General features: G+C 40.5%; 2 protein-coding genes across 8 annotated transcripts; both read right to left on the reverse strand.

Annotated features, from left to right (window-relative positions):
* Positions 1-3115: 3115 nt before the first annotated feature.
* On the reverse strand, positions 3116-8622 carry tra2b (transformer 2 beta homolog). Of its 7 annotated transcripts, none has more exons than XM_034575099.1 (8): positions 8479-8622; positions 5124-5806; positions 4814-4979; positions 4519-4707; positions 4307-4422; positions 3682-3870; positions 3502-3572; positions 3116-3405 (listed from the first exon to the last, which is right to left on the reverse strand). In XM_034575099.1, exons 3-8 carry the CDS (start codon positions 4844-4846, stop codon positions 3395-3397), a joined length of 609 nt encoding a protein of 202 aa, XP_034430990.1. In that variant the 5' UTR covers positions 4847-4979; positions 5124-5806; positions 8479-8622; the 3' UTR covers positions 3116-3394. The 7 variants fall into 7 exon arrangements, with proteins under 7 accessions (XP_034430990.1, XP_034430988.1, XP_034430989.1 ...); XM_034575097.1 differs by having other exon boundaries at positions 3502-3569; positions 5124-5257; positions 8479-8618; XM_034575098.1 differs by having other exon boundaries at positions 3682-3846; positions 4808-4979; positions 5124-5257; positions 8479-8618.
* A 1334-nt stretch (positions 8623-9956) lies between these two features.
* On the reverse strand, positions 9957-12355 carry LOC117755020 (high choriolytic enzyme 2). The gene is made up of 9 exons (XM_034574474.1): positions 12233-12355; positions 12100-12151; positions 11914-11973; positions 11678-11830; positions 11474-11591; positions 10832-11010; positions 10650-10731; positions 10446-10570; positions 9957-10348 (listed from the first exon to the last, which is right to left on the reverse strand). The coding sequence occupies exons 1-9, from the start codon at positions 12302-12304 to the stop codon at positions 10335-10337; spliced, it is 855 nt and encodes a 284-aa protein (XP_034430365.1). The 5' UTR covers positions 12305-12355; the 3' UTR covers positions 9957-10334.
* Between the last annotated feature and the right edge of the window lie 54 nt (positions 12356-12409).

Here is a 12409-nt window from a genome sequence, read left to right on the forward strand (position 1 = left end):
TAGTAGGTGCATGTTGGATCACTCCTGGTTTCCAGGGTATGAAAGTGGCATGATGATGATGAGGATGATGACATGGGTAACATTCAGCAAAAAGGATGGGCTTAAAGGAGGCGAGATGGGGTTATACCGTCTCCATCAAATCATAATAAGGGCACGCAAATTGAGTTGGGGGAAGTGAATGGCAATTTTTTTTTTTTTAAGGTCTGTGAGGAAAATCAAGTCGCTGTCACTGTTCCTGTCAACCCCAAACACTGTCACCGACATGTGTGTATTTGACTTATTTATGGGCAACATAGAAATATGGAGACGGATAGGGGAGGCCCCAAGACTCCTGTGTGAGATGTCACCCTAATAAAACATCTGACGTGATCATGTTCATGATTTTTGCAGAATTTGGCTGCAATTATAGAGGTTAATAAGTAAAGAATGCAGGAAGTGAAACCTGAACACAGCCATTCTTGTAAACTCTGACCTTGTGCAGAAGTAACTGTGAAATAAGACACTCTGCATTTTCCCAGTGGCCTCTACATTATTCCCAGGGGGCCACAGTTTGAGGGCACAGACCTTTAGCATACAGCACATGTCCCATCGAATGTAAATACTAAATTAAATGCAATGACTCTTGGTTTGCACTTCAACCTAGTGCTAGTGCTCCAACGTGCAACTGTACAACATGCAAAATTGAGCAAAACATTTATTTTTAGAGGCCGATAAGGAGAAGTGAGGGGATTCCTGAGTCCTGTGCAGGGAGTAGGAGGAGGAGGCGCCCTCTACGCAGTGTCACTCACCCAGTCTGAGATCATACTCCCAGGCTACAGATATTGTATAGCATCTACTTTTTCTTTTTTGTTGATGTAGGTGTGTACAAGTGGGAGTGTTGTGGGAGGGAAGGGAAGGAGAGGGGGGATTTTCAAAATAAAAGCTGTAGGGGAAAGGCTGGGGCTGCATGACAAGGAGGTGGAGGCTGGTGTGTGTGGTGTGTGTGTGTAGGCAGGCTGCAGTGCTCATGCATGGATGTGTAGTCTTGTACCTACAGTAGTTACCAATGGGGGGAGGAGCCTTTTCCCCTGCAGCACTTGAGTGTTTTCTACATGTGACTGGCCTGTGCATTGGAACATTACTGCCACCCCACTGTAGTGCAGAGAGAGTGCCAGCAGCAGGAGTGAGCATCCACTCTCCTTGTTTACGTCAGCGTGTGCACAGAGGAATGTCCGAGTCTATTTACAAAACAGCTCTTCAGTTACTTTTCCCGATGACATGCTGACAGCTGAGAGTCATTCAGACATGAGGTGGAATAAGAGCCATTCATTTAAAAAGTCATTGACAGCCCCAAATCCTCTCTAAATTCATTTTTACACTGAATTAAACAACCACTGCTTTTAATATGAACTTATTTGACAGTGTAGTTCAATTTAAACAGCAACTTATTTCAATAGGTTTTCTTTTGCGAGTAGATAAACACAAAAGTCACAACACACTCGTCCCTTCCTGTGCTGTCAAACCCAAAAAATTATTTCCACTGCGAAAGGAAAATGAACTGGGACTGGGAGGGATGTGACATTTGTGGAACAGAGAACAAACAACACACACATATATATGTGGTACAAGATGGAAATAAATAGGCGTGTGGAGTTTCCAAGGTGGGGATAACTGTTCAAAATGGGGGCATCAGGTAAAAGAACCACTCGAACAAACTTGGATAATAAAATATTATTATAGTTTACGTCCTTCCAAAAAGTTCCATATCCTGTTTCTACCCCCCTCTGAAATGATGTTGTCTAAGAGTAAATTAACCATTTATTTAAGTGGTTTTGATTGAACCTTCCATTTCTTTTACCGCTTTTAGGAAATCTTTATATTTATATCTCATTTACTAGACATTTTCTTTTTTTCCCCCCAAGCAAAATGTGATTTAAAAAGACAAATGCAATAAATAGTACACATTATATTACAAAGTGCAACATTAACATCGCTACTATAGGAAACAACTACTTTTTAATGCCAACTTTTATTTAAATGATAAAACTAAAAATTGTATAATTTTTCAAAGCTATGAGCCCCAGCAGTGAAATCCATTGATCTCCTTTGTAATCAGTAAAGGGACGGCTCTCAAGAACATATATTACAAATAAAATAAAATATGATCTGCATAGTTGGACCCTGCTACAGGTAAGGAAACATGTTTTGAATAATTTAGGTGTTAAAATGGAAAAACTACAGCAAGCAAAGACTCCAACAGGACATAGTGTGTCACATACTGTACTGTACTGTACTGTATGTCATGGATGCTGGATCAAGTTGGGACTCCTCTGTGCCCAGTAGGGGTAGATGTTGGACTTCAGTTCCTCACAGCCAGACGCTGCTCAGCGGGTCTCACTACACCAGCACGGTGAGAGAACAGCGAAGGAGTAAACACTGCTTGGTGAAATCAACTCACTTTGTTCAGCCATGTTTAGTCAGGGATAGGCAATAGACATAAGCATCCCTTAATATAGAGAGTACTTTGAATTCATCATATAATAAATCAGGACATATGAATGAGCCTGACAATCAGACTCAAGTCACATTTAGTTTCACAACATTATTTGAATTGCAGTAAAAATAAATAAATAAAAGATATTGACAGTGATTTAGTCTGACATAAACTGACACTTTATTTTTTGATAAACTGATGTATTGCCTCAATATTCCGTTATATCAGTTGGAAAATTCATGTTTAAAGTCGTCTTCTTTAATGGACTATTTCTAGTTTTAGTGGCACATACACAGTCACAGGTTTGACTGTAAAAGTAAATTCTACAGAATGCATCAATGTGGTAAGATGAAGACCTTAATGCATCTTTATCTTTAGCATAACAGGTTTGAAACAGCAAATGTTGCAAGGAAAGATGTCGTCATACCATTTTCCCAATACTGATACTCGGCCAAAACAGAGTAACAATGCAATACCAGTGCATTTAAAAAATAACTTTTATATGGTATTGTAACAGATGTATATGCAACTAACCCTTTATGGAAGTGATGATGGCTATTTCCGATGCTTGTATCAGTATTGGAACATCTATAGTTGTAAGCCAAGTGTTGCCGTGCAGGTAAGAAGGGACACAAGTCAAAGTGGAAAAAAAGGATCCTGATTTTAATCTGTTCAAAGTTGTATCTTCACTCAAATTGTATCCAAAAAAATCAAAACATTAATATGCCGGCTATGGCAGGGATCGCCTATAGTTCAAAATTAAAAACAGCTCAGGTCAGTTTACATTTACTGGTCATGAACATCAGCAAACAAATGTGAACATCACCTCATGAAAAAACAGCTGTTCTGAAATCAATCATTCCACTCAAACATTTCCTCCTTCGCTTGGAAAGACGAAGAGTTTTTGCTTGACGGTGACATTCAGTAACGACCTGTGAAACGAAACAGTCATAAGATAAATTCCAACACACTGCAACCTGTTGAATCATTATGAGTGAAATAGTGGATAATTCAAGAGAAAGACTCACGGGGAGAATAAGAGCGCGATCTGGACCGAGACCTGTAAGCACCTCTGTAGTACGGTGATGGAGACCTTCTTCTGAAACGAGACCAAATAAAAAATGTTTTCCATTTCAGATGGTATTGGAAAAAACAAACAGCAAAACCAAAATACAATGAGCTGACATTCTGTTGGTTTTCATCATCACCTGTATGATCTGTAGCATTCCCTGTCGTCATAGCGATCATAGCCGCCTCTCTCGTACCCGCGCTCATACCCGCGGTCAGAGTCGCGTGAATGACGTCGAGGACCACTGGGACCGCCACCGCCGCCACCGCCGCCGCCACCACCTCCACCTCCACCGCCGCCGCCGCCTCCGCCGCCTCCACCTCCACCGCTACACAGGAGGAGGAAAATATTGAGTTATACGTCTTATTTTACATCTGCAAGTCTTACTGCTCTTATCTAATCGTAGAAGGCCAAGATACTCCACATGCGGCCCACTGTTCAGCCATTATGTGATAAATACAGGATAATATGGGATATTCAGAGGGCCTGTACAATACTTTGTATTTTTTGAAAAAGAGAAATACAATTGAAGCAGTATTTAAAACGTTTATCATTATATAGGTTCAATTATTATGAGAAAAAAAATTGTCTTTAACACTAAAAATGATAAGCACTACTTTTTTCTCTTTGACGGGCTACATTTAAAATGGATACAAAATAAAACACCACATTAAGCACATTTGTACAATAGAGGAATTAAGATGAAACACCACAGGAGTGGTTATAACATGAATGAAAACCTCTGTATGGTGCAGGTGGCTTACTATGTGGGTCGGCCCATGTAGATTCCAGGGGTTGGGGTGTGAGGTCTCTTTGTGATGGAGAAGTCAACCCGGATCCTACGACCGTCCAGCTCCATGCCATTGGCTCGCTCCTTTGCCTGGCAGCAGACAAACATATGAATTACAGTTTAGCACCCAGAACATATTTCAGGAACCGTTTGGACAAAGGACTCGGTCAACGCATGTTCTCACACCTCTTTGGCATCATTTGTATTCTCGAAGTAAACAAAGGCAAAGCCCCTGGAGCGCCTCGACTGCTGGTCACACACAATGCTGACATCCGCCAGGGGGCCGTATTTGGAGAAGACATCCCTCAGATCCCTCTCTGTGGTGTACAAGCTCAGGCCAAACACTCCCAGGCAGGCGTTTGGGTCGGGATTAGTCTACAGTTGGAAAGACGTCAAGGTCAGGTTGCTGAACAAGCGTTTCGAAAATAAAATGGACAGAGATAGATGGATTTGCCAAATAAAGAGCCATTCAAACATTTACACGGTTGCCGATGTGCCTGCGGCGATTGGACATGGGGGAGTGGCTGTGGCTCCTGCGTCGACGCTCTCCACTGTAGGATCTACTGCTACGAGATCGACGATGATGGGACCTTGAGCGGGAACGAGATCGACTATAGTGTCTCCGCGAACCACGGTGGGAATGGGATCTGTACAGACGGAGACAATACATCCACATTCATATTAACACTTCTATGGCTGCTTCAAAAGACAGACAAGGATCTTCACATCCTGTCTCACAGTTCATAGAATAGAGATTATGCTGTTGTAATTCCATAGACAACGTCACTCACCCAGACTTTGACCTGGACTGGGACCGAGATTTGGAGCGGGAATGGCGGGAGCCTTCTTTCGAGCGAGCTGGGGAGTGGCTTGCGGATTTCCCCGAGGCCGCTGGGCTCGCACTCCTGGATGCGGAGCGAGACTCCTGAATGGACCACACACACCAACACACATCCTTTAAGTACCGATGTGAGGACAAACTGAGAAATTTGCCTGAATATTTCTATGTAATCAAGAATCAAGACTAGCCTGTATGGAGTACAGAAGAGAACAGAATTTACAATTGAGAATTAGGACAGAAGATTAATATTTTGTGTAGCCATGGATATAATAACATTAATATGATTACATTAATGTGTATAATGAACAGAAATGTGTCAGTTTTCTTAAAACTGTAATGATTTAAACTAGTATGAGTGAAAAGAACATGCACGCAATTGACAGACCAGAAAATTACTTAGCGCTGTGATCTTAGGCAGATTACTTCCTTAACTTCATTTCTGTAACTTCATTACTTCTTTCTTCAATTGTCTTACTTCTTCTTACTTCCCCCATCTCACACACTGCCCATACTTCTTCCCTCGTCATGTTTTAGCATGCATTCAACAATTCAGCTTCACACATCTGAGCTTCGTATTATAGAAAATAAAGTGGACATGAGACTTCTTCTGCTTTTTCTTCGTCCAACCTTAACCTTTATGAAAAAGAAAAGGATGAAGAATATATGACTACAATTAAAACTGCAACCTCATTCAACTTTTAATGTGTCATTTATAGGATCTTACACATGCATGGGAATGTTTCACATAATGCAGAAATCTTCAGTGTTCATTTTACAAACATTTCACTTTCAGTGGTTCTACATTCACTGTTGAATTCCATCAGCCACTTTAAGACATGTAAAGCATTGTAGGTGCAAAACATTTCATCCTTGATGTGTCTCAATACTTTGTTACGTCGTCAGGAAAACAGAACATTTACAACATACACCTTCATAAGATGGCACAATTATGATTACGTTGAATATTTTTTTTAATAAACACATTGGGTTCCTTAATAAAGTTGTCCCACTTAGTCCTGTTGACATTACTTCTGAAAAGTGGCCTTTAAGGCATCAAAAGTGCATTTCAAACCACTGAACGTGAATGTCTGCTGAACAATGCCTTTATCTATTTCAGATAAATTCTGGCTTTAAAAAAAAAGCCCAAACGACCTCAAGATTCTCGCCGTCACTCATTTGTACTGTCTTTCATCACTGATGATAAAACAGCCATGAAACATTTCTAAACTTGCATGTTCATCAAATAGCCTCTAAATAATTCACTGTGATAAACTGCTTCATAACATTTGAAGATTTCCCATGAGGCAACACAACTAACCACACGAGACCACTTCTAGTTGATCACACTAGTGGAAGCTGGTGTGCAAACAAAATAGGTTGTTATGCCAGCAAGCCACTGCAAACTGCATGTCCACAGTCAATGTGGGCAGCAGTGTCTACAGGAAAACACTTGTCTAACAAACCTAAAGGTCATTTGACAGGAACAAGAACTGTGTCCCATGCACATAGCTTGAACCAGCGGTACAGAAAATATATTAACAATCTACGTTCCTCCCCAAAAAAATATCACCCATTTACATGTATTCATTATTTGGGCCTGTGACCCCAGCCACATGCAGGCAAAACTCAAACATGTACAGGACTAACCGCCCCATATGTTTGGCTTAAATCGGGTTATTACAGTAGATATGTTCCGATACCTATACCAGCAGCAGAAATGCCTTTAAATCTGCAAATCTCAGATCATGCATCTGCGAATACATGAATCAATCTACCATTTCAATGCCGTGATTTTACCGTGTATCACTTTCACCCAGAGAAAAACCTGCAATTTTCTTTTCCTGGAAATCACTTATTCTCTGCTGCTTCAAAACAGCAATCGCACTGTTCTGCCACTGGCGACTACTATTTTTGGAATGGCGAAGAAGAGGTGATTTCTGATACCGTAGCATTTGCCAGAACTAGCTAAAATATCTGCAATTTGGCAATATTTAATTCTGGAAAGTCCCACATGTAAAACTGTGACATGTACTGTATGCAAGTCTTTATTTATTGGTGTTCTTTTTCAGCTATGACTGTCGAAATTGTTCTTTGGCATTCATGCTCTGTATGCGTTTCTATTTTCTAAAGGTTTAACTATGTTGCCCTAAAAACAATGATAGCAATCATCGCTTCCTTACAGCATATAGCTATTAAAATGCACTGGTATCACTACTCAGTATCAGCAGATCGGTATCAGGAAGGGAAATGGTAGAGGAACAGCTCTATTCTACAGGGCTGTGCGTGCAGCATGGGGCTTTCACAGAGAATATATACAGAAGTGGTGTAAATCACAGAAGGGTTTTCTATCGTGCACAGACGAGCTGGTCAGTCATCTGACAGAGGGAGGGAATCGAACTGTGACTTCCAGCCACGCAGCACACATTTCACACGTTCCCCCCGGAGATCTAATGCAATGGTTGAATGTGCGAGTTAATACAAATGAGTGAGAAGACATCTTGAGGCCGTTTATTGTTTTTCTTAATTGTTGAGATGTTAAGCATTATTAATTATTGACTCAGGTTACCACGCCAAAAAAAAAAAACACACAGTGATTCATGCTACTAAACATAACCACCCCCCCTCCCCCCGAAAAAAAAAAACACATTACTACATGGATATCCGACGTATCGTATCTGAAAGCCGTTCACCAGCATTTTATAATTGCTACGTTAAATCCCTTCTAAATGTCGACAAAGACACATCGGCCCCCTCGGTGTCTGCAGACTGTCGCTGTGACTGGCTAATTGTTCATCAACGTGCTCGGCAAACTTCTAAGAAACATGCTAAACATCAACCTTTCAAACGCGCCATGTTAACGATAAACAGAGACACCAACACTGGGAATGTTCTCGGGTTTGTTATTTTTAAACTGGTTAATCCGTCGGGTTAGGGTTGACATTCTCGTCGCGGTGCCTGCGCTGCACGCCTCCTCCTCTAGGCCCTGAGGACTAGCTAACACCGCCAGATAACGTTAGCCCGTTAGCTAACCATTATAATGCGCATACACACACTGTACTATGCTTTTTACTACACCTTTGCTGTGGGTATATATTCGTAAGATAACGTTGGCTGATCAATATTATACGATGAGAAACGTATGTTGTACGACTATCTCACACGGACCGCATGATTAAGCTAGCTAGCTAACGTTAGCTAACCAGCACTAGCTAAAACAACATGACGACCAGCTCCACACAGACGAGTCACTTCAACGCTCCAGATGAAATGAGACAGACAACGCGTCAATAAAAGCGCATACGTACCCGACCCTTTCCGTTATCACTCATTTTAGAGACAGTGAATATTTTTACAGTTCAGCTAGCTACGGTCCACAATGTGTGTGTGTGTGTAGCAGCAGCTGCGAGGTTTTAACGGTAGCTCCTCCCACGAGCTCGTGAGCTGCTACCACAGACTCTACACCGAACCACAGGCTGCTACCGAAACTCGTTAAGAAAACCACATATTCACGATTTAATCGAAATAAAACCGGTTAGGGCGTGAAATGCAAGCGACCATCGGTGTGAAATAGATGAGACAACATAACGGCTCCAATAGAAACCAGACATACTGGACACATTTCAGGAAGAGGCAAGAGATTCCAAAGATCTTTAATGATAAATACAACAGTGTGCCTGTAGATATAACAGGGAACACTTGAGAATATAAAGTTAAAAAGGATTAAAACAATAAATAAATAAAAAATCTGTATAAACAAGGAATTAGAGAGACTAAAGTTTAGTCAGGGAGTTTCAAAATTTGTTCTGTACATGAACCCGTCTCCCACCCAGCCTCAAATTATCAAAACATTGCTTTGTGCCTTATGTAAACATGTATGTCTGAGTAATATATCCAAAAAACAACTATTTTAATTTAACAGTCATTAATATTTGATTTTTATCAGAGACACTACTTTTGTCAAGTCCACTCATCACGATGGAAAAACTTAGGCATTTGGCTGATGTTCTACAAATTTTCTTTTTATAAAAATAAAAAATAATGATTTATATGGATCTTCTCAAAACAATATTATAAAGTGCTTAACAAGTATTAAATGATGTGAAAAAAACAACACAGTGTGAGAAACTTAAGCAGGACCAACCATTAAAAAGAAAAAATAACATTAGGTGAAATCAGAGGATGCGGTACAATTAACGGATATTTTAAGATTTGGTTCAAAGCTGATCCTAAACACTTTTAATGATAACAAATAAAGATTTTTTTGTTTGGAAAATCATCCCGTTAACACCACCCCTGACCATCTGTTCCTGCCATCTATACTCCTCACCTCTTTTCTGTGTTTCTTTGCCTTTTCATTTCTCTTCCCCTTCAGTTTTATTTTCAGGCAGTGAAGAGGAGAAAGTGATTTATCCTGTGGTTAAAGAGGTGTGCGCCTTGCTCCAGGCACTCAGTGGATTGTATAGTGGCAGTGGTACAGTGCAACACCTCAGACTCAGACTCATGTATCTGGTTTAAAACTCTTGAAATTTACAGGGTTAAGTTCAGCGGAAGAAATATGAATGAAAAATAGCTTTGTTTTTTTTTTCCTCTTGCTAAACCCCTGATCATTCCACATGGGTACGTGCACATAAAGGGAGCTGTCACTTTCAGATTGGTGCGGAAAGACAAAGATCTGATCGTTCTGACATTCTGTAATACCGTATATGTTCTATAGGGATCACAATGTCTCTGCAAGACATAGTAAAAACATTGAGTCAAACAGAACAGAGTTATTTGTGTTGCACTTTCTTTATTTAAATTGAGCAGAAGCCGAGAAGGAAGCAGAAATGGTACAAACTGGTTCAGAGAAGGCATGCTGTGAATTAATTGTCAGCAGAAGGCACATGAAAAACTGGTCAGATTCAGTCTGACATTAACACAGTGATGGTTTTCTTTATGTTAGAGAAACGCTGCTTTCAATTCTTACTGGTCTATTTATTTCATCTAATGACAAGATTCGTAGATTGTACTCAGAAATTTGTGATAGTAATTCAAAAGTATTAATGCAGAAAAATGAAATAGCTAAAAGTTAATGTTTCCCATGTAGTATGCTGAAGATTATGACCTTAGAGCAGATTTAACAGAATATGACAGAATGACAGATTCAACACTCTGGATCCAGCTACTCGTTGGCACCTATAAAGAGGTTGAAGAGAAAAAAAAGAATGAATCAGTCATTTTTAATGAAAGAAATACTTTTTTTCATCAAATGCCAGTGTACGTGTTCACCTACCACAGTTATAAAGGACATTTATTTTATGAAGGTCGAGAGCACTGGGTCCATCTCGCTGGCCAATGGGAATGTAAGGATCAGGTCTGGGGATTATTGTTGGTCCACCGTCTTCAGAGAAGGCATATCTGCATCAAAGATTCATAAAGTATATGTTAGTAATGCATGAAAAACCCTGGCAGTATGTTGCCACGGAGAGCAGCTCACCTTCCATAATGCATGACGGAATTGTAGTCGTATGGGCTGTTGAGATTGTTCGTAAGCTGTTTCCTGAAGTTATGCATCTGGTCTGTCAGAGCACATGAAACACAAAAGGTCAGAAGAGGGCGAACTAAAAGACTTTCTGAACAACGTGACATAATGATGGGAGGTGATTATTTTATCCTCACCTGCAACAATGTTTTTCCATACAATTGTTACATAGTGGTCTCGGTCTGAGCGGGACTGCTCGTGCACAAAGCCAAGAGCGTGCATGAACTCGTGGGCAGCCACTCCGGACCACATGCATCCAGGAGTCTGCAGTGACAAGGTCTGGCTTCCCCCAGTCTGCCCCAGAAACGACCAGCAGCTTGGGGCACAGAACAAAAATCACACGTCAGTGCTAAACCACGACACAAGGATTATATCTAAACAATATGTAAAGACAGGTATTACATTTCTTAACTAGAAGGCTACTCAGTAGAGTGTATATCTTAACCAAGGCCAAACACTTCCCTTATAAAACCACATTTAAATTGACTAGATCTGTATTTTTATTTGGATCTGCACCAAATTGCACACTAACAGATATCAGTCCCCTACACATGTCTGACTTTTTTCATCAAGATCCATGAATTATTCACAGGGAAATAAATACAAACCTTGAAAAACCTTTAACTCTACCAATCTTACAATGTTACAGAAATTGAAAAGAAATGCCTGGATCCGCCCCCTGATCCAGATCCACAATTAATCAACAGACAAACAAACACAGATTAAATGAAAACATAACCTTCAGGGTGGAGGTAGACATTTGTCGCAATCCTACTCACCCATATCTCGGCTGAATATCAAGGAAACTGCCTTCATGCGTGCGTTGAACAAATTTAACACATGTTCCAGAGGCAATGTCTTGCATTCCGTTTTCTATGGTGATTCTGTCCATGTCGTCTGCCATGAAAACAGTAACATTTGCATAAAGATTCAAACTCTAAATACATTTGTATAACACCCCTTTAAAAGGTACGGATTCTTACCGTATAGTGGGGAGAGAATGTATGGTACATAGACAAATCCATCAACTGCTTTAGGCCACAGACAGGAGTTGCCAGGGCAGGTTATAGCACTCTTTATGTATGAACTTGCAATATCTCCCTCTTTGAACAACAGTCCTCGAGGGGCTCGAAACCCTTGTGAGAAACAGAAAAACATTTCATTGAGTCCACAACAAACTAAAAAGCATTCATTCATAAATAATGTACAGCTTACTTACTGCTATTCATCTGCAGGATTTGATCCATCGCATTCATTTCGTCCCATTCCGGAAATTCATCTAAATGCAAAAACAGATAAAGTTTTAAAAGTTGTTCTATATTTCCCATAACAAGAATATGCATAAAAGTGTGAAGTTATTTTCATACATGTGCGCATAAAAGTTGCCTTTTCCCTAAGAGCCTACCTGAGTATTTCCTTTTCGACCTCACTTTTCCCTCATTTACTCCTGTAGCGTTCTGTAATGCAAAGGTTCACGTTAATACGGTTTAAGGGTAAAACGGGGATCTGACCCAAAAGTATTTTCTCCTGCTACTGACCTTAACAGGAAGAGAGTACACCTGATTCAACAGGCCAAGGAGGAGACCCAGGAGGATCATGGTCGAATGCATTGTGGCTTTTCCGAGTGGTGTACGAGTTTCCTTCTGCGGTCTCCAGGTGCAGTGCACGAGCTAAATGAATTCCTCACCTCCCCTGAATCTATATACCCACTTCTC

This window comes from Hippoglossus hippoglossus, chromosome 21 (genome assembly GCF_009819705.1).
Source record: "Hippoglossus hippoglossus isolate fHipHip1 chromosome 21, fHipHip1.pri, whole genome shotgun sequence".
In the NCBI taxonomy this organism is placed as follows: domain Eukaryota; kingdom Metazoa; phylum Chordata; class Actinopteri; order Pleuronectiformes; family Pleuronectidae; genus Hippoglossus; species Hippoglossus hippoglossus.